At 41.6% G+C, this 19783-nt stretch overlaps 1 protein-coding gene across 1 annotated transcript in view; it reads right to left on the reverse strand.

Moving 5' to 3' along the window:
- The window catches only part of celf2 (cugbp, Elav-like family member 2), a gene marked incomplete in the record, with an annotated part of 193632 nt that overhangs the window by 23653 nt on the left and 150196 nt on the right, over nt 1-19783 (reverse strand). Inside the window, 3 exon segments of the mRNA XM_035675514.1 lie at nt 6538-6617; nt 13472-13639; nt 18674-18722. Of these exon segments, the coding sequence (XP_035531407.1) occupies nt 6538-6617; nt 13472-13639; nt 18674-18722 (297 nt within the window).

Raw genomic sequence — 19783 nt, forward strand, 5'->3', positions numbered from 1 at the left:
GTCTCAGCACACACGACACACACAGCACAGAGTCCACACAGAAACTTGACTCTTATAGGCCAGTGGGCTTTGCTCTCCTTTCCCCGCCCCCCACAAGGGCTCAGTTATCTCTGAGTCCAGAGAACGCGGTTCGACGCAAACAGTGATTTCCTGAGTTCTTCCAACGTTTCGATCATTCATATGAAGAGAGACTTGATGTGTGTGGTGTGTGTGGTGTTGTGTGTGTGTGTGTGTGTGTGTGTGTGGGTTAGTGGTGTGTAGAGGAGATAGGAAAACACAGGAGAGAATTAGGATTGGGATGACCAGAAGAAAGGTTGACCCAGGGGCGAGGGCGCAGATTGTAGAGATCTGGGAATCAGAAGAATGTATTGTAATTTAGTATTCCTCATAGAAACGTTGTGTGTGTGTGTGTGTGTGTGTGTGTTGTGTGCGTGTGTAGTGTGTAGCTGAGTGCCAAGAAAAGAGAAGACAGATAGAGAGGATAGTATGAACAGTCACAATAAAAATGAAAAAAGAACCACAATGGCCTCCGGATGAAGTGTGCCCAGGACCGCTCGACCACACAGTGAAGCTTGAAAGACGGAGGTCGATAACTACTACTCACGACCATTTATACATGGTTTTCCATGGACAGTGATGTTGCACTGTCCATGGAAAACCATGTATTTCTAAATTAGGTGTTTTTTTAGTTTTCACAAAAGCCAAAGGGTTACATGCTTCTTTAATATATTATGCCTATGATTTTCACAAAATCAAACCCTTGTCTGCAATAACAGAAATTCTGTAATGACCTCTCTATATAGTAGTTTTCATGGTAAGTGGCAGAGCCGCCATTCCTGTGGTAGATTCAAATTGCCTTCAAAAACAGAAGGGATTTCCAGGAAAGGATGCAGCATACAATCCAACATTACTGTTTTTAATTGGACCTCACTGATAGCACTTTTTAGTCTTCACTCTTATTGCCATATCAGAGCTGGATTAAGTTACTGCTAATGCTGCTGCTTCACACTGACTGGCGAAACAGGGTATGTTTTTAATTGTGGAGTAGTCACAGGAAGCACAAAATATTTGCCACAGAGGTTACCACGTTTTAACATTTTTTCGACAGCAGATCTTTTAAAAATTGCAGCAAATATAGGTAAAAAGTCCTTTTGTGTGGAAAACGTGCAGAATCAAATCAGATCGGGGCTGCTCATCCTATGATGGAAAAAGTCAAATTATTGACCGGGTTCTTTATTAATACACCAAACTCATGGTCATGTTAGGCTGCACTGCAAACAGATACACTAGTTACTTTTTTGATGTATTTTTGACAAAGTTGCTTCTTCTGGGTGTTTGCTGCAGTGTTGCCAGATAAACCAGGACTGAAATCTTCAGGATTACAATTTTAATAAGCAAGAGAGAATGAACTCAGAGAAATATAAGAAAATATGTGTATAAACCCATTCCATTAGCTTAAAATAGGACTTTGTTTTCTGAGTTTCTAAGCTCACATTTCAGATAACTCCTGCAAAAATCTGATGTACAGTATATTTAGACTTTCTAAACTCAACAACAGCCACTGAGTCACCTTTCTAAAGCACCAAAGGCAGGAAGCACACGTTATCACTGGACTAGGAACTTTTTTGGTCCATTTTAGAATATCCGTCAAACTAATGGTTATAGGTATTTGTTGCTGATGGGCGTCTGTTAAAACCCTGCCGCTGGGCACAATTACACCTCATGTTGTGTTAAACTAAATTTGCAATCCATCTGATTTGTTTTGAATTGTCCACTTTTGAACACAAACAGCAGGGGGCAACGTGATGACTTCTCCTCTCTATGGGCACCAAAATATTTCATGAGACCCTTGTAGATTGTTAACACACGAGAATATTCTGAAGTTATTAATAAGAGACGAATAATGCTATCTCATAAAAATGCTAATTTGTTGTCATAAAAAAGTTGTTACTGTTTTGTCCTAAATGGTCTCTGATTTCATATATTTTTAAAGTAACATTATCATCATTAACTCGATGCTGGTGGTGTAGCATCGATTTCTTTTTGATGCTATTTCAGTATAGTGATTTTTAGCTGCAGACAGTCTCCCCTGTTGCACAACTTTCACATCTTAAGAAAATAAAGTGCTCAAAGTCTCACAGGAACCTTTCTCACCAGGAGATGTTCTACAGGGAAAACACTCTATTTCTGTCTGTTTCTTACAATGTTTGATAAAGCTTCTACACAAAAATGCCATACTTGGATACATATCTTTACAGCATATGTCTTTAAGTTTGAATCATTGAAGGAACTGAGATATGGATGTCAATGTTCTCATCATTTAGCAGGCTGATTGTCCCTTCCTTTAAATGTCATCCAATCACATTTCTTCTGTGATGACATCATACTACACCTGTGACTGACAGACAGATCTTTGTAGGCTGACAGCGTGACAACCTATAGTCTCTCATTAAACTGCAGACATGGCAATAAGCACCTGGCATAATTATAGTATCCAAATGTATAATTATGTAATTACACCATATGGATCATTTGTCATGCGGTGAAAGTACACCTCAGCACCTTCTTCCGGCTGTGATTTGACCTCGTCTCACTGTCTACACACAAGAAAAGTCCAACTTTTGTCTGTGACAGAAGTTACAGACTTGTGATCGACTTAACCAGGAGTTCACTCAGCTAATAAACCCGACTACACTCCCTGAAGCCAACTCTCTGAGACAACCGTGAAGAGTTTTACACATCGCTTCCCATCTTTCCCAAAATGCTTAAACGCACACGCGCATACTGAACTTATAAGCGCTGGTCCGATTACCTTGAAAATCAATCTCTCATAGCTTTCAATAGAGTTTATGTGCTCTGAACCTTCTCTATCTCATTTCCTTACCACTTACATAGTCTTTAAATGTCAAACCATGTGATCTTAAGCTACTAACAGGAAAGCAGGAGGCTCTGTTAAGTAAAGAAGTTTGCACGCAAAGTCTTTGTACTTGTTGTGCACATCGCTTCAACCTGATGTCCCAAAAACACTTTGCTTACAAAAACTTTCATTTTCACAGACAATTACATACTTGGAACTAGGCCTGTGCAGTGCTAAAATAGGTTGGACCATTTTCAGTAAAGAACCGGACCAATTACAATCAAGATGACCTATGTAACAGGCAAACCTATGTTTCTTCTACAAATAAAGCTCATTCAAAAATACAGAAGCTCAGTTAATTTAAATCTGGTTTGTCAAAACACTTCAAAGGCAGCTGTTTGAAATCCATATTTCTACAGAAGTAGGCACTAATGTATCACTAATACTGATAAAATTACAGAAGAAGGTTGCGCAGAATGCCCAGCCAGCATTAGAATAATACATCACCATGGGTGTAAAGTATGGTATTATATTCACATAGCTAAAACAAATTTTAAAGTTAAATACAACAACGCCATTCAATCTTTATGAAGGTTCAATTTTCAAGAGAGGTATTGATTCAACTTTATACTCAGTTTGGACATTGTAGTTAGAATTGTACTGTGCTATTTCTAATATTTTGGCCAATGTCAATGAGTATAACACGATACAATTTAACAGCAACACAAACTGCAGTTTATAAACTAAAAAATCAAAAAGTTGAAAGTAGGATTTATTACTGGACTGCATTAGAATATACATAGCTGAGTGTTCTCGCTACTGGCAACTGAGGGCAAATACATGAGTCAGATGTGACTAAATACAGTAAAGGTGAAGTGAAGTAGCGTTGGCTCATGTTAAACAACCGCCACTGCAGATGAAATGCTTGCAGATGAGGTTATGTATTAAAGTTTTATTCACGTTATGTTTAGGATTAGTCGTGTTCCTCTCACTCTTTACCATGTTACCTGGAAGTTATAGCACCGAGAGGAAAGTAACAAACGTTCCGATACCTGAATAAAATTATGGCTTTTTTCGGGGTTTGACCCATTGTTAGAAATATTAGGGATAATGTCAGTACACAACTCCAGTTCTAGGTCTAGTTTAATGTGGAAACGTTATGTATGTTACTACGTATGTATTGTAAGTCAGGCTGCCTATGACTGTTTAAAAACCAGTGGGATCATCCACCCTTACATGGTGTCTTGTACAACCATCAGCCCCTGATTAATCTAATCTAATATTTTCTTTCTGTATCTGTCTCCTCTCTTCCCTACAGTTGACAGATGTGTTTGTTCACTATTTAAACAGACACTGCTCTGTTTTCTTTCATGCTCTACTTAAGCGGCTGTCTACATGCGCTTGAACGCTTGTGCATTCATGGCGGGGGTGTGTGCGCATGCAGCGAGGGCAGGATAATGTGCAAGTGGGCCTCCAGTGTCATGTGGGGGAAAAAAAAGAAAGGTGGAAACAGAAATCAGTGTTGATGGAACGCTGCACAGGGGGAACTGAGCGCTAAATGAGTATTTATAAAGGGAGTGAATAATGTAAAGCACAAATCAACACAAATGCAACACAATGAAGCCAACCCACTTCTCTCCTTGTGTGTCTTTAGAGGTTCGACAGTGAATTACCTGTCTCGCTCATATCCACTTTCATTACGGCCTGACATTCAGCGAGCATGTGTGTTCGCGTGAGAAGTGTGTGTGGGTGTGTGTGTGCTAGCGTGTACCTGAATGTCACAGCGTAATGAGAATGGATATGACAGTGACAGGGCCATCAACGAATGGACAGCCCAGGCCGCCTCCCTTTTTCCTAGTGACATGCGGTGCGTACGTGCCGGGGATCACACACACACACCACAAACACAAACACGCAATCTTGCCCTATCTAAGACAGTGGGGTGCAATAGAGCCAAGACAATAACCAAACTCTATTTACCAGACCTCATTCCCTCATACGGACCCGAAGTAATTACTTTTAAATTGCAAAACTGAGGAACATTAACAAACGGTTGCGGCAATTTAGGTCCGCCTGGGGCTAGACAGCTTGTTTTCAAATGGAAATGAAGGTATTTTGCCATTGTCCACTGCAATATCGTTGTGTTATGGTTTAAGGCTTTTTTTTCTGTGCGCCTGATAAAAGCAAGGGACACTGGCAGTGTTTACCAGGCCCATTGTGGCAGACGACTGCTCAGAGCGAGGATAATTCTAGCTTAATACTAACGCTGTCGGAGGACAGTGTCACTCCTTCTACTCAGAAAGACAGACACGCTGCTGCTGCTGCTGCTCGGCCACATAAATCAACACAGACACTTCACTGATATTCGCAGTGGGACAATATAAACAGAAAATCCCTGCTCGCACATGCACACACACACACACACACACACACACACACAGACAGACGGAGGAAGGAGCATGCGTTTTCCCCATGTCAGGGTCACGGCACATCAATGGCAGCCATGATTATCATGATCAGCTCTAATGAGGGGGCTACGGGGGTGAACGCCACTCGTCTTTTTCCTTTAACACAGCCTGTTATTACCACTTTTTGTCTCCCTCTTTGACTCACGCGTACATGCACTCACGCTCGTCTTATACCATGTAATTCTCTCCCAATCACAGCCCTGTCATCCTGCCCTGTCACCGGCCTGACAATGTTGACAAGGGCGCCCCAAAACCGGGGGAACACAAAGAAGCTGTCCCCGGCACCGCCGGGGTCGCTGTGCAGCTGATGAGGTCTGTAATACCACCTACCCATTGTGTCAAAGGTGCTGCTTTTTTGTTGCGGTTTTGAGACTTTACCAAAGTTTGTCCTAGCTGGAAACAAAAATCACTGATTTCATTACGTCAGCAGGGAGGAAGAAAACGAGAGGAGCCGTCTCAGAGTGTGTAAAGTTGCTGTCTTTTATGACACGTATGTAAAATGTCCAGAATTGCTTAATTTTTATTTCATCTGTTTCTAATGTTAGCTTGCAATGCACTGGCGACACTCTTTGCTACTTGCAACACATGACATGTGTGGATACATTACTGTATACTGTAAACCTAACCAAACTGCAACTGAAAACTGAATATAATTTTTAAAATATACAAATATTAAGTCAACATTGACACCAACCGCAGTCTCCTGGGTGCAAGTCAAAAGTTCATCCACTACGACCTCGTCCCTACACAGACTCTCACTCATTATACTACGTCACCTGACTTCCTAAAGCCTTTCTTTTCTATTTTAAACAGTTCAATTACTGCCCAAGCATATATAAAAATTAATATAGTGAAATTTCTGTTTGATGACATGAAAAGGAAAAAAGGAAAAAGCGTTTTGCCTGTTAAACCTTAACAAGGAAATCCAAGATACATTTAATCTGTCTCTGTTTAACTGCAGCGGGAGCCTTTACATTAATGCAACAGTTCAGCCTCAAACCATGCTGGAAGTGTGACCAAAATGTTCAACCTACATTGAGTAGTAAGTCATGACTTTTACAGAGGGGTGACTCAGGGGCTTACAGATATTCAAACATGAGGCCGACATATTACATTTCCGGCACATTAACAGAGTGAAGTGCATGTTTAAACAGAGCTGAAGAGACAGAAAGAGAAAGAGAAGAGTTGAAGAAAGGGCAAGAGTTACAGTACCTCCATAGTCTGAGACTGGTGCATGGCTTTGATTGCATTCTGTGCCATAGCTCTGGTGGAAAACGTGACAAACGCACATCCTGTAGGGAGGGGAGAGGAGGAGAGGAGGGAGGGATGGTGGGACAGTGGAAGGGAGGAGGGGGAGGGCAGAAGGGCAGGAGGAGGAGGAGGAGGAGGAGGAGGGAAGACAAGAAAGAACAAAAACAAGACAAAAGGGTTGGACACGTCGTTGTTATAAAAAAACCCAAACAGAGATTGATACAGAGAACAGCTCACAGGCGGACAACAGTGTTCTCAGTCGCTGTGGAAACAACAGCTGAAAAACGAGCACATGTGTCATGACAACCACAACCCCTCCCCAGACCCCGTCCCACCACCTTGCCCCATCCACAGCCACCACAGGACATCTGAAACAACCACTATCACCACTGGGGCTTTGGATTGGTTGGCTGATGCCTCCCTCCTCCTCCTCGGCTCTTTTTGTCATGGTCTCTTATTTTTTCCTCTCCGCTCCTACACACTGGCCGAATTAGTCATACCTGAATTCAACCGCTCTCTTCTCTCAACAATTCAACGATGTAAATCAGTGCAAATTTGCATGAAAGCGATTTGAATTCATTTGGGCCTGCATTGTGTGTCTGATTGGGTGCCCTCTTTCTCTCTTTGTCAAACAGGAAAGAGATGTGGCGGCGGCATGGTGGGGCGGGGCGAGCCGGGACAAGATATCTGCAGGGGCTCGAGAAGACGGGAGTCAGATAGAAAATCATATTAATTCAATCCACAGAGAGACAAGGACGAGGGAGGAAGAGATGAGAAGAGGTGCGGTCGACCTCCTCCGTGACTGACACTGATTTTAGCCAATCAAGATCGGACGCAGCCAGAGGCAGTTTTAGGGGAGTTTGTTATTGGCTGTTTGTGGGTAGGGGGGTAATGCAAGGTTGTGTTTGCCTGGCTGGTTAGGGAGTGATTAGAGGAGATAATGTGAGAAGTGCTTCAACAACCCCCCGGACTAATAATATGCTAACAAACTCACCAAGCCATGTTAGCGCAGCCAGGCCTGAACTGATTACACACATGCTCACACACACACACACACACACACACACCCACATACAGACAGACAGACAGACACGGAGACACACGCACGTTCAGTTTCGGCTTGCTGACTCGTGGCTTGGCAATAGAGGAAAAAACTAATAGCCTGGGTCATCAGATAGACTCCCGGGCTGTGTGGATGGGATGAAGGGGCAGAGAGGAAAAAACAGGAGAAATTGTGAGGACGGATAATGAAACAGAGAGAGATAGAGAGAGAGAGAGAGAGAGAGAGAGAGGAAGGACAGATGTGTTGAGGAATAGATGTGATCATTGTCCTCTTCCACCTCTATCAAAAGCCTGCTGTTGCTGTGATAGAACGAGGCTGAGAGTGACGGATGGTCAGTTTCTCTCCCGCTTTCATCCACTACACAGATTTCCGACAGAGGCTTCTCCCTAACAACAGAGAACATGTCCTTTCAGCGGCCACTCATCGCTACATCAATATTATAATCATGTCTTTTGACCACTTTCGCAGGACAAATCTTTCTGATAACTCACTGTGTGCGTCAAGCTAAGTACAACGTGTCAGACACAGGACAAGTGTGCTTCTTAACAGTGAATTGGGTGCTCGGCAGGAGTTCGGAATCAAAAGACCGCCTCAGCAAAAAATCCATTTACAGCATTATTTGTTACTGTGAAACCATGTTTATGGTTTTCAATTCTCTGTCAGAAGCAAAGGTGAAAGTAGCATGGCGTTGTTTTAGCGCTGCAAAACCTCTTCGGTAGGAGGTTGAGGCGAATCCTTGGGTATATAAAGATATCAACTTTGATTCCCATCCAATTTTTTACCAAAAGTCAACAAGGGTTTCTTTTAATCCTAATCACAATCTTTACCTGATCTTAACCAGGTAGTTTTAGTTGCTTATTGCAACCAAACCAAAGTGTTCAGACTCGGTGGAAACCAGACTTGTACACTGGACAAAAAAGCAAGAAAAAGCACTCGGCAGAGTACCTTTTGGTGAATAATACTTTATGTAAACAGGAGTTTTTATTTGTTGATAGGGAAACTCCATTATTGTAAACATTGAAATGTAAAAGCTCATATTAAAACAGTAAAAACTGCTTCAATTGGGCCCCAATATTTTAAGACGATGCAGGAAGACGCAGCTGATGTTTTACTTCCACCACCTTTGAATGGGTTTTTTATATTTGTTTAGGCTGTCACACTAATATCTACAGTATCCAGTCTCAGACTGGTCCTGCTTTATTTACATGTCCTTGCCAACTTGAAGTTATAGTTTACTCATCTTTCAAAACTGCCTTGCTGAGACATTAGAGTGGTAATAAGGTAATAAAAAGAGACTCAAGGTTAGCAGATTCTGCAGCACTGACCTAGTAAACACTCTGAGGTGTCCTTTACAGTGCCGGGCTGCTGTGCTAGCTGGTATTACTGTAGATAGGACATTTGAAAAGGGGTCATTTTTTCAACTGATTCAGGGGACTGTCTATTTTAGACGGGCCACAATCTGTCATTTAACTTTCCAGGAGGTTGCCCCATCCTCTGCAGAGAAACGCTGCCCCAGAACTGGATCAGTTCTGGAGGGGGCTTCCATTTGGGTTAGCCCTCCAGACTGGGCCTGATGGGTCCTGACTCTATTTATAAAACTGGTCAGCTACAACGTCATTGGTTGTCATCTAATGGAAACTCCTGGGTTTGTGTCCAACTGGCAGACAAGAATAATGTTTTCCCTCATAAAAATATGTCCATGTTAAGCCAGTTTCTCCAGCTTGATCCTGCTGAGGTTTCTAAATAAAGAATTCCTCAGCGCCTGAACATTGATTCATTAATGTTGAAGCTGTTAATAAAAAAAAAACAACAACAACTTTAGAAGTCATGCTTTCTGGCTGGTTGGTACATGTCTTATTTTTCACGGCAGAGGGATGGGACGTGGCTTGAGCGCTAAAAATACCTCACGGGCCGCATTCTGTCGTCAGCGGAGAACCAAACAGTCCTTTAATGAAAGTAGGGTAGCTCCCAAGGCCCAGCCATCCACTGGTGGTGTGATCCATATTTTATTAATAGCGGGATGGCGGAGCACTCTTCTGATTGATACCACGTTTTAATAGGAGCTCAGCAGCGCAGCTAGGTGGGACTGAAGGCCTCTGGGACTCGCAGGAACAAAGAAATCCTTAAAGACCTATTTATTTTCCAACCTGGCTAGGGTTGTTTATTTACTAGCCAGACCCGAGCTGGACTACAAGCATTTCCTCTTTGACTTACTCAGCTGCTAAGTGGTTTATATCAGCTCTACAGAAATGAGGATTTGGCCATCGCATCTGAAATATTCATGAGGACAAAAGAGAGGAGCTGAAAAGGGATGGAAGAAGGAATCTGGGAAGGGAGGGAAGGAGGCCGATGTGGGATGTCTGGGAAAAAGAGGACAAATTGATGCAAGAGAGGATTCTAGGACAGCCAGGGTGAATAGATAGATACAGGGTGGTGCTGTTTGAAGAAGCAAAGGAACATGGGAGTTTGAGTTGCTTAGTTTGAGGCAAAGATTGGTTCTAGATAGAGACAACCCTGAAGAGAAAGAGAGAGAGAAGACACATTGAAATAAATAAGACTCAAGTCAACGATAAAACATCCATAACGTCCGACAACCACAGAAAAAAATATACGTGACAGATCCACACTGAACCTGCGTGACGATGACAATGACAGCTCGTGTGACAGGAGGAGGAGGAATAGGAGGACAGAGAGTTTCAAAAGCCCCTCCATCTCCTCAGCACATAGAAACCACAAAGGGGAGAGGGGAGGGGGAGGTAAGGATTATTGAGGAGATAGAAATGAGGGGGCTGGGCAGATGTGTGCGTTTGAGGGGTTGATGATGGAAGGGGTCCCAGTGTTACTACAAGAACTATTTATAGAGGTACAATAGCTGAGATTGGATTGATAGATGAGGCAGCTGGTTTACAGCTGGGAGTGATACGGCTGGTCATATTTCGACATTATGATCCACTGAAATTGTGACTTTGGGCATTTTTAGGCCTGTTATTTTCAAGTTTGTTAGGGAACATATTAGACAAATTCAAAAATCCAGCTGGTTTAACTGCTTGTTAATAGGCCTGTTTTTTGGTTTTATGTAACCTAAATGATTGCCAATTACACAAGGCCAACATGCCATGAATTCAACAGGTAGGCTGTTTGCCTTTGCCTGTTGTGGAGGCAGCGTGAACCCCTCTCCAAATCAATTGGAGCAATTTAAAAGTTTTGAGTTGCCACATTTTGGAGTCATAATTAAATGTGCTCTTGTGGACTTTGGAACAGCTTCTCGCCAAATCTGAGTGGCCAAATCAGCATTTACTTCTCTGAGAAACTGAGAAAAGGAAAGGATTGCTATTACAAGGATTTCCTTTCCTTTCTTGTGTAATGCCTGGATTTAACATTAGAATATTTGGCAAAATGTTGGCGTTAAATCATGAAAAGATTTTCTCAAAGCAAGGAAAAAACCTATTGTATCACCGTGTCTGACTCCTTGTCTTTAAAAAGTTCAATTTAAGCATGTGTACTTGCTTTACTTTCTATATGACCTTAAGAATGAGAGGAAAAACAGTGATCAAACAGCGCATCCTCTGTGTGTGTTTAGTCTTTCCTGACCACTTACGGAAAGGAAAGGAAAATGGTTGCTGTAATATGGCTTTGAAAATGAAGTTCTGCTGTGCGAAACATAACCAACCAGACACATACTGTAAATGCAACAAGCAGCAACACGTCTCCTGATTTGGACTGCCGGTTTGAAAATGCCCTCAGCCCTCACTGTGGAAGTATCAAAGAGCTTGGGACTGGCTTACGGTGAGGCTAAACTGGAACGGCAGGGAAGGTGAAGGATATGAATGGAGGTTAGGAGGTCAGAGGAGTAAGAAGGGGGGGGGGGCAGGTGATCGGGGGCTGAGGCTGAGAGAGCAAGAGGGGGAGAAAAAAGAGAGAGAGAGGCAAAAGAGATATATAGAACGAAAAGGAGAAGCATGTATTCACAGTGGCCACAACAGCCTCAAGATGTCGCTACAGTTCATTTGTATTCACTTCTTAACATGACTCTTTAGAGACCTTGAAGGAAATCTTAACCATTTTCAAAAAGCAGCTGGTTGAAAACAGGAACTGATACAATGCTTTTAGTAGACACAGAATGATGAATAATAAGCTCAATTTCGGATTCACTAAGATAACATGCAAAGCTTTATACACGAGGCAGTGCAAGGATATTTGGTTTGTTGGGTTTGTTTGCTTTGTACATCACTCTTACTTCAGTTGTTGGTCCTGGTATGCTACAGGCAGCGTTGCACCACCGAGTTATCACAGGGATTTTAAGCTACAGGAAAGAAGAGTATGTGTACGCCGTAACTTATTGCCCAAACACTAGATAAACTGATGAAACCCAAACAGAAGATGCACCAATTTTTGAGAGGTCAGCTCTACTGTTCTTTGGTTTCTTACTGGTTTCTTTGGTCTTTGGTTTGGTTTCTTAGTGCATTACAATTATTTCTGCAGTTTCTGTATCCTGTGGCTGTAGCCTTGAAGGACCAGTGTGTAGGATTTAGTAGCATCTAGTGGTGATTTGAATACAGCTTAGACTTCCAAGTGTGTAGGAGAAACTACTTTGGCTGTGAAACTCATGAAAAACACTGAAGAAACATGGCGGTTCAATATGGCGGTAAATTAAAATATACCAATGAATATTATATTCCATTCATGCCAATAGATCCTATTAAATGTTACACACTGGACCTCAAATAGTTAAGACTTACCAAATTCAGACAATACACTATCAGCCGAACAATGGCCCGACATGACAGGTGTGGGGTATTGGGAACGAAAATAAGAGTTGGGCACTACATTCATACAATAAATTAATTTGATGTGTGTCATTAATGTGAAGCCAACTATTGCAGCATCTCACAATGTTCAGACGTAAAGACTAGGATGGCACAATTTCTTTACCTACTTTCTACAATTTCTACACACAGAACTGCAAACACAGTGAAGCAGAAGAGGAATGAACCCTTGATTCAGGAGCATTAAATTACTCACTCTCTGCATACACATATATATGCGGCCCACCTTCACTGTGTGTTCACACATGTAAAGATCTGTTATTGGTGCTATCAGGCGCCTTGATGCAACTTGTTCCCAATTACCTATGTACCACTTGCAAGTATGCGGCAAGCAAGTCTAACACAAAGTCCAACATGCAAGAATTTCAGACTCTATAATTGCCTAATTTGAAAAAGTGACCATGTCAAAAGACAAAAATATTGTGTAGTCTGATCTCCACTTAAAAAGGCTATTTCAGGTAAATGGGGAAAGCTTTTTAAAAGGAAGCAGAAAAAATGAAACCAACTGTCTCCTGAAGTTTATGTCTCCAAAAGTTTTTTATGTTTCGTGCTGCAGAGAGACACTAATCACCAGAGTGAAACAGTGTCTCATTGTGACATTGACAGCTCGAAAAAAACTTCCAGTAAATAGTCAGTGAAGAGAAAAATGCTTGAAAACATGCAAATGAGCTGCTGATTATGCAAAATACTTAGTATGTTAAACGCGCAATAAATGGTTAAACTAGAAAGATGTTTTTTAAGGTTTCAGATTTTAAAGAATGACAATAGGATAAATTCCTAGATTTTTTGGACATGAAAACAAAAAAAATTATTTTAATGTGAAATGTTGCTTTTTTTTAACTCTGAGACCAGCCATTGACTCAGACACCGTCTTCAACCAGCCAACTCTACTTGAACAGTGACATAGTAAAGACTTCCTGCAAATTTCAGTCTGAGCCATGACACAATGAACAGCAACAGCTGCTGGAGGCTGTTCTGGTAATAATATTCACATGAAGAGTATTACGTGTGGATGGAAGTGAGTCGGAGCGACACACACCTCTGCTCAGTCCATCGGGCCCTCTGAGGATCCGGCACTCCTCGATCTGTCCGAACGCAGAGAACATGACCCGGATGTCGTTCTCGTTGCACTTCTTCGACACCATGCCGATGAACAACTTCCTGTCTTCCACCGCTGCGGAGCCAAGGAGAGGAAGAATACAAACAGTGTGAATGGAGGGAAGGACTGCACAGTAATTGTTGTATTTCTTCTGTACAATATGTCATATTTTTATAGACATGGTTAAACATTTTGGTAAAATTGCTTTCATGCTGAGAGTTAGTTGAGAGGATTGGACCACAACTTACATTTTTGCATATTTAAAAACAAATAACATATACTGTGTTAATTATTGAGTTTTAGAGGTGCTTCTAGGTGGATTTTGTTCCCTTTGTACAGAACCAGGCTAGCTGTTTCTCTCTGTTTCCAACCTTTGTGCTAAGCTATGCTAACAGGCTGCACAGGAGTGGTAACTACCCCTTTAACACTACATTTATATCTTTGTGTATTACATGGAGGTAGCCAGAGAACAGGCATCCTGTTGCACTGGAATTCACTGTTTCTAAAAGATATAACAATGACAAGACACAGAATAATAGTGAAGGAGAAAGAAAGATTGGCAAAAACAAAGAGAATGAAAACGAACGAAATAAAAAGACAAAAAACAAAAAGATAAAACAAAAACAGGACAATCGAGAAATGTGGATAAATGGAATGAGACAGAACAAAACACAAATCAAAAGAAACAGTCACAGAAAGAGGGGAAGAAAGAAGAAAAAAGACAGTGGGAGAGAGATGAACACAGACAGAGTTCATGTATTTCATCATGCCATCTGCGAGGCTCTGATCAATGGCTCATTATCACTTCAACGCCGACTGCTTGCTGAGACTCTCCAGCTTGTCCTCTCTCACCCTCTTCCTCCCTCCACCTCTCCTCCTCTTCCTCCTCTATCCTCCTCCCTTCTCCCTTGTGGATTCCCCTCTCTCTCTCTCTCTTTCTCCTTCGCTGACACAATCCCTCCTCCTACTGTGCAACGTCGAGGAATGCGAGGCCGGCTGCAGGTAACGGTGAGAAACTTGGGCCGGGGGTTTCGTTGCGTGTGAGGGAGGTTAAGTGTGAATTCGGCTGAGAGCGAACTCCTCATCGCTAGCAGAAACAATGTGTGTGTGTTTATGCGTTCCCACCACATTCAATGTAATGCTAATCCAATTCATTTTTAATGAGGAAACTGTCAGCTCTTACCGCGAGGCGAAAGAGATAAGCGGTCTGTTGCACTCTGGGAAATCAATAGCGCACTTGTTTATTTTGCTGTTTGAATTGTTGTGTGTTTAAAAAAACAAACCGTCGGGATACGCTGCCAAGATAAGTGTTGTTTCAAAAAGCTTTAACTCCTTTGTACACACTGTGTGTGTGTGTGTGTGTGTGTGAGTGTGCATCACTCCAGAGGAAGATTACCACAAGTCTAACAGCAATGTAATTAATTTACTCTGTGTCGATAGAAAAGAAAGAGAGGAGATATCGTTACAATTGACTGTTTCTGTTTTTTCGGACGAGGCGCACAGGCAGGCGGGCGGGTGATAAGACTCATAAAGCCGGCTCTGGGATGATCTGGAGTCAGCTTTGCATTCTGGGATAAACTGGAGCAGAATTGGCTTCATGCTGAGTTTCGACACATTAAGAAAAGACTCACAAAAGTTTAGTGAAAAGAAACACACGATTTACCAATAACGCTATCTCTCTGTTATACTGTACATCTCTCTGTCTCTCTCTCTGCTTCCATCTCCTTCACTGACTAAACTAATAAACCTCTGAGCAGTCATTCTTCACTGTTACAGCGACTCTAACACTGGGTTTATTAAAGGTCATTACCATTAAGTGGATGGATATGTTACGTATGGTCTGCTCTATATTTCACCATTCTGGCTGTGAGTAGTGGCTGCTTTATTAAGTTCCACCATCGTTACCCTGACGGTTATGTCTTATAAAGTCGTATTTTGCCATATTTCAGTGGAGCGGATGATAGCTTTTATAAGGATTTCTCCCCTGCCTTGCTGGATGCTGTCATTTTATTGTATTCCCCTGCAGTGGACAGTGATATAGCAGGTGGCTTATGATGCTACTCCATCGTCTGTGTGTCAGCCAGAAGGACTCCTCTGTTATGTAAAGTTATGGCAAAGGCCCTGCCTTAATATGCATACACACAGGGTTCATGTATAAACACACCTTTCAAACTTTGTCAAATCCTTTTAGTAAAGCTACCTGCGACTGGATTTTAATGGTCAATTCATCCAATCATGGCTTTATCCATTTTCATATTCTGCTCAATTACTCCGTTTAAGGGTCAATTCACTCAAACTGCAAAAACACACATTTTCTCACTTAGCCATGCAAATAATTTCAGTTCTATTTGCCAGAATGTTCAAATATCTGCTGCTGAGATTTCTTGAGCTTTGCCACACTGAATAATTCACAGATATTGCTGACAACAATTTAAAATGGGAAATATTTTTCCACCTGAGGTAAAGACTTTCAGCAGCGAGGTCTCGGGATTATAACCAGGAATTTGGCTCTGGGAAAACATTTTATCTCCCTAAGATTTAAGTGGCTGCAGAGGCATGGGCAGCAAACAAATATCCCATGGTTGAATTGGGAAGTGGTCCCCTTCAAAACCTCACCTTAAGATTGTCACAAAAGCCATCGTGATAACCTAAAATTGATTTTGTGGAGAATATTTAGGTTCAGTTTGATGTGGTTTAGTATTGACAGCATGTAATCAGCTGGAAGAGATCAGAAAACAGCGGACAATCGACCACCAATGAGCCTCTAAAGACATGGTTGTCCAGGGGGCTGTAATTTCAGAATCCCGCTATACCTCACCAACGGATGAATCCCAAACTAGAAATCTGAACCCTGCAGAGGCGAGTGGGAAATTACATTATGCGTTTTCACAACTGAGTAATTGAACCTTAAAATAGACACTAAATCAGATTTCGCTTAGAGACAACATGTCCACAGTGTTTGCCTGCCTCTCCCACTAAACTACAACTTCAACATCATTTTATTTTAGTTTCCAAATCTACCTCGACTAAATATCACTGAACATAATGAACCTGACAAATTATACTGAATGTTATTGCTGCATCAAAATGAAACCAATTAAAAACAGACTGGGATACCAGGGCAACCTTGTAAAGCTGTCTTTAAAGGCACAATGAAATTATTTTACTTTTATTTTACCAGGGAGTCCCATTGAGATAAAAAAAAGGTAGCAGCGTAACGTGATCACAGTACAAAAATCTACAATAAAACAGAAGGACAGCTTTTCAAACGCAGTAGCCTCTCAAGAAAAAACAACCACATTCACCTCCGTCACCACATTATTTATGATACCCTATTATTCTGTGTCCCTTCATTAACTGCTTCTATCTTTTAAGTATTTGTATCTCAAGTCTCCTTCTACTTCCTTTGAAACATTAACATATTTCAGATGACTCATCCTGCACTTGAGGGTGGATAAATACATTTTATCCAATCAAATACGACGACTCCCATCATAATAGGCTACACTTGACTTCCTTAGCTCGTGGGTCGTAGTGCGGCCGGAGAAAACATAGTTTGTGTTTCCAAAAGTTATTCCATTTCTCCCTCTCGTGTTTTGACGATGCAGGTAAGGAAGGATGGGTTGGAATACAGCTTCACTTCCCTGTGGTTCTCCGGAGACTCCATGATTGAAAGGTCATGCACACTTCAAAGCAATCAAATGAAATCAAAATCCCTCCGGAAATTACGCCCTGCTCACGTTTCACTTTGCAGAGGCTAAAGATGTTCGAGCAGTGGTGGAACGTAACCGAGTACGTTTACTCAAGTACTGAACTTGAGTACAAACTTGAGGTACTTTACTTGAGTATTTCCATGTTATGCAACGTTGTACTTTGACTCCACGACATCTCAGAGGCAAATATTGTACTTTTTATTCAACTATATTTATCTGACGTACTTTTCAGATGACTTCCTGTCCAGTGAAAACCATGTATTTCCAAATATGGTGATTTTAAATATGAATTCCTACTTCTTAAACCCTCTTGGATTGTGGAAAGTGCATTATAACAAAGTTAAAAAATGCAATATAAACATTAATGCAGCAGCAATATTATTTCAAAAACATCACATATAAAAGTGACACTGACTGACCATTTTACTGCACAGTGAGTACTATTATTTTTAACAATTTAAGTATATTTTGCTGATAATGACATACTTTTACTTAACTGTAGTGGAGTATTTTGTCATTGTGGTACTTTAAAGTAAAGGATCATAAAACTTCTTCGACTACTGTGCTTGTGTAACATTTGCTAAAACTAGCTGTTCCAGGGCCTTTTTTTAAACAATAAGACACTTTATTTGTGAGCTGTTTTTAAAAATGTACATCTTCAGTGGGAACCAATGGGCTTGGAGCTGAGTGCCTCAGACAGAAGAGTCATAAAGTATTTATAGTTGGACAAACTGTGTTGTCTTTTCATGGGATTTGTTGACAATAGGAGAAATATGAAATAACGCCGGCCCTATCCGTTATAGGCATCCCGATACTTCCTCTGCCTACAGCTTCATCGTTTGAATAAGAAGGAATGGAGGAAGAGGTTCGCTATAGGAAATCAATTCACAAGTGGATCTGCGATATGTAGTTTGGAAATGGGGTGATCTGAGGACGGATGTGTGACGGTCCTTGTGGGTGCGTAAGATAGATGCATTTAAGTGAGAGTGTGTGTGTGTGTGTGTGTGTATGTGTGTGTGTGTGCGTGGCGAGAGGAGGGTGCATACAGCATGTTTGTATGAGCGAGCAGCCACAGGGGAGAGAGGTGGGTTCACCACCAGGCCAAAACGATTCAACTTTCACTGACCTCCTTCTGAAGCACCTTAATAATTCATCACACATAGAAAAATATATTTATATATATCAGCATTCCCCCCCCCCATCTCTCTCTTTCTCTGCTCCTCTCTATGTCTCCCGCTCAATCTCTTCCCCCAGTACCTCGCCCCGTCTGCCAGTCAAGCAGCGAGCAAACACATGGGTGAGATAGCTATTACCAAGCAAATTCAAAAAGGCTATTGATGCATGTGTGTGTGATATTGATGCGTCTGTGTGTGTGTGTGTGTGTCTGGCCACTCACCGTTAGATTTCTCACTGTCTGCAGGTTTCATCTGAATAGGGTGGTGCATCTGTAGAGACAGAAGAGAAGGACAAAATATATTAAATGCTGCACGTACACACATGCATAAACACTGTATGGTGTTGCACGTACACTCGTTATTCCAAGCGTATGTGTCCCGATTAAATTCAGATGGCTTAAACATTCATTCATTTACAAGTGTATGCATCTCAGATATAATATTCAGTAGCACCAGTTTAGTTTTTTTCTGTGCTTGACACAAATCTGGCTCAGCCCTGAGACACTTTTACACCAGAACAAGAGGAAGACCAAAAGTCCAAAACTAAGAACATGGAGAGGAAAAGTAAAAACAAGATGACCGAGAATGAGAACAAGATGGAGAAATAGAAGACCAAGAAGAAGCAGTCCAAGACCAAGAAGGGGAAGCAGAAACAGTAGCAATGTTTCTGAATACCATGTGCTAAAACCAGCTTAACTGGCTATCCAGTGACTAACACAAACACATGGTTGGCTTGTATGAGTGAATTACAAGAGACTTGCCACTAGGCCATTAACATACATTCACACTCATTGGTTGCAATCATAAGGGTTGAGATAAACTGCTTTTGATGTCATATGAGTGGGCGCACATGTCAACTGTCGCATGTGGAAATTTAGGGTGTAGATACAGGAAGGGTTTACCTCCACAGGCTGCTGACTGTAGTTATACTTACACATTTGGTTTCCTTAGGAGTAAGGGTTGCTGTTGTAATCTTTAATTTTTAGCTTAAACTATCCTTTTGTCGAGGGCCCTGCCTGAAATGTAAGCTTCTAACTTCTAAACGATTCCAACAACTGAAAAATCAAACTCCTCATGTTACTCTCCATTTTCCCCAAAACAAACTTAGGGTTTTAACAGAGGAGTAAAGACTACCTATGCTGCTTATCTACATGCTACAAGTTTCAAACCACCTTCCACTCGTGAAAACAGCTAGTTATGCATGGCCGCTACTAGAAAATGAACCTCAGGTCACTGAGGTGGTGGATGGGAAATTTACCCCTGCGTCCGCGTCCCAAGGTGATTTCAGCAATCAGCGATCTGTCTCTAGGACCTATATTACATGTTATTAA

Source organism: Morone saxatilis, unplaced genomic scaffold (genome assembly GCF_004916995.1).
Source record: "Morone saxatilis isolate NCDOM2014 unplaced genomic scaffold, NCSU_SB_2.0 Contig10, whole genome shotgun sequence".
In the NCBI taxonomy this organism is placed as follows: Eukaryota; Metazoa; Chordata; class Actinopteri; family Moronidae; genus Morone; species Morone saxatilis.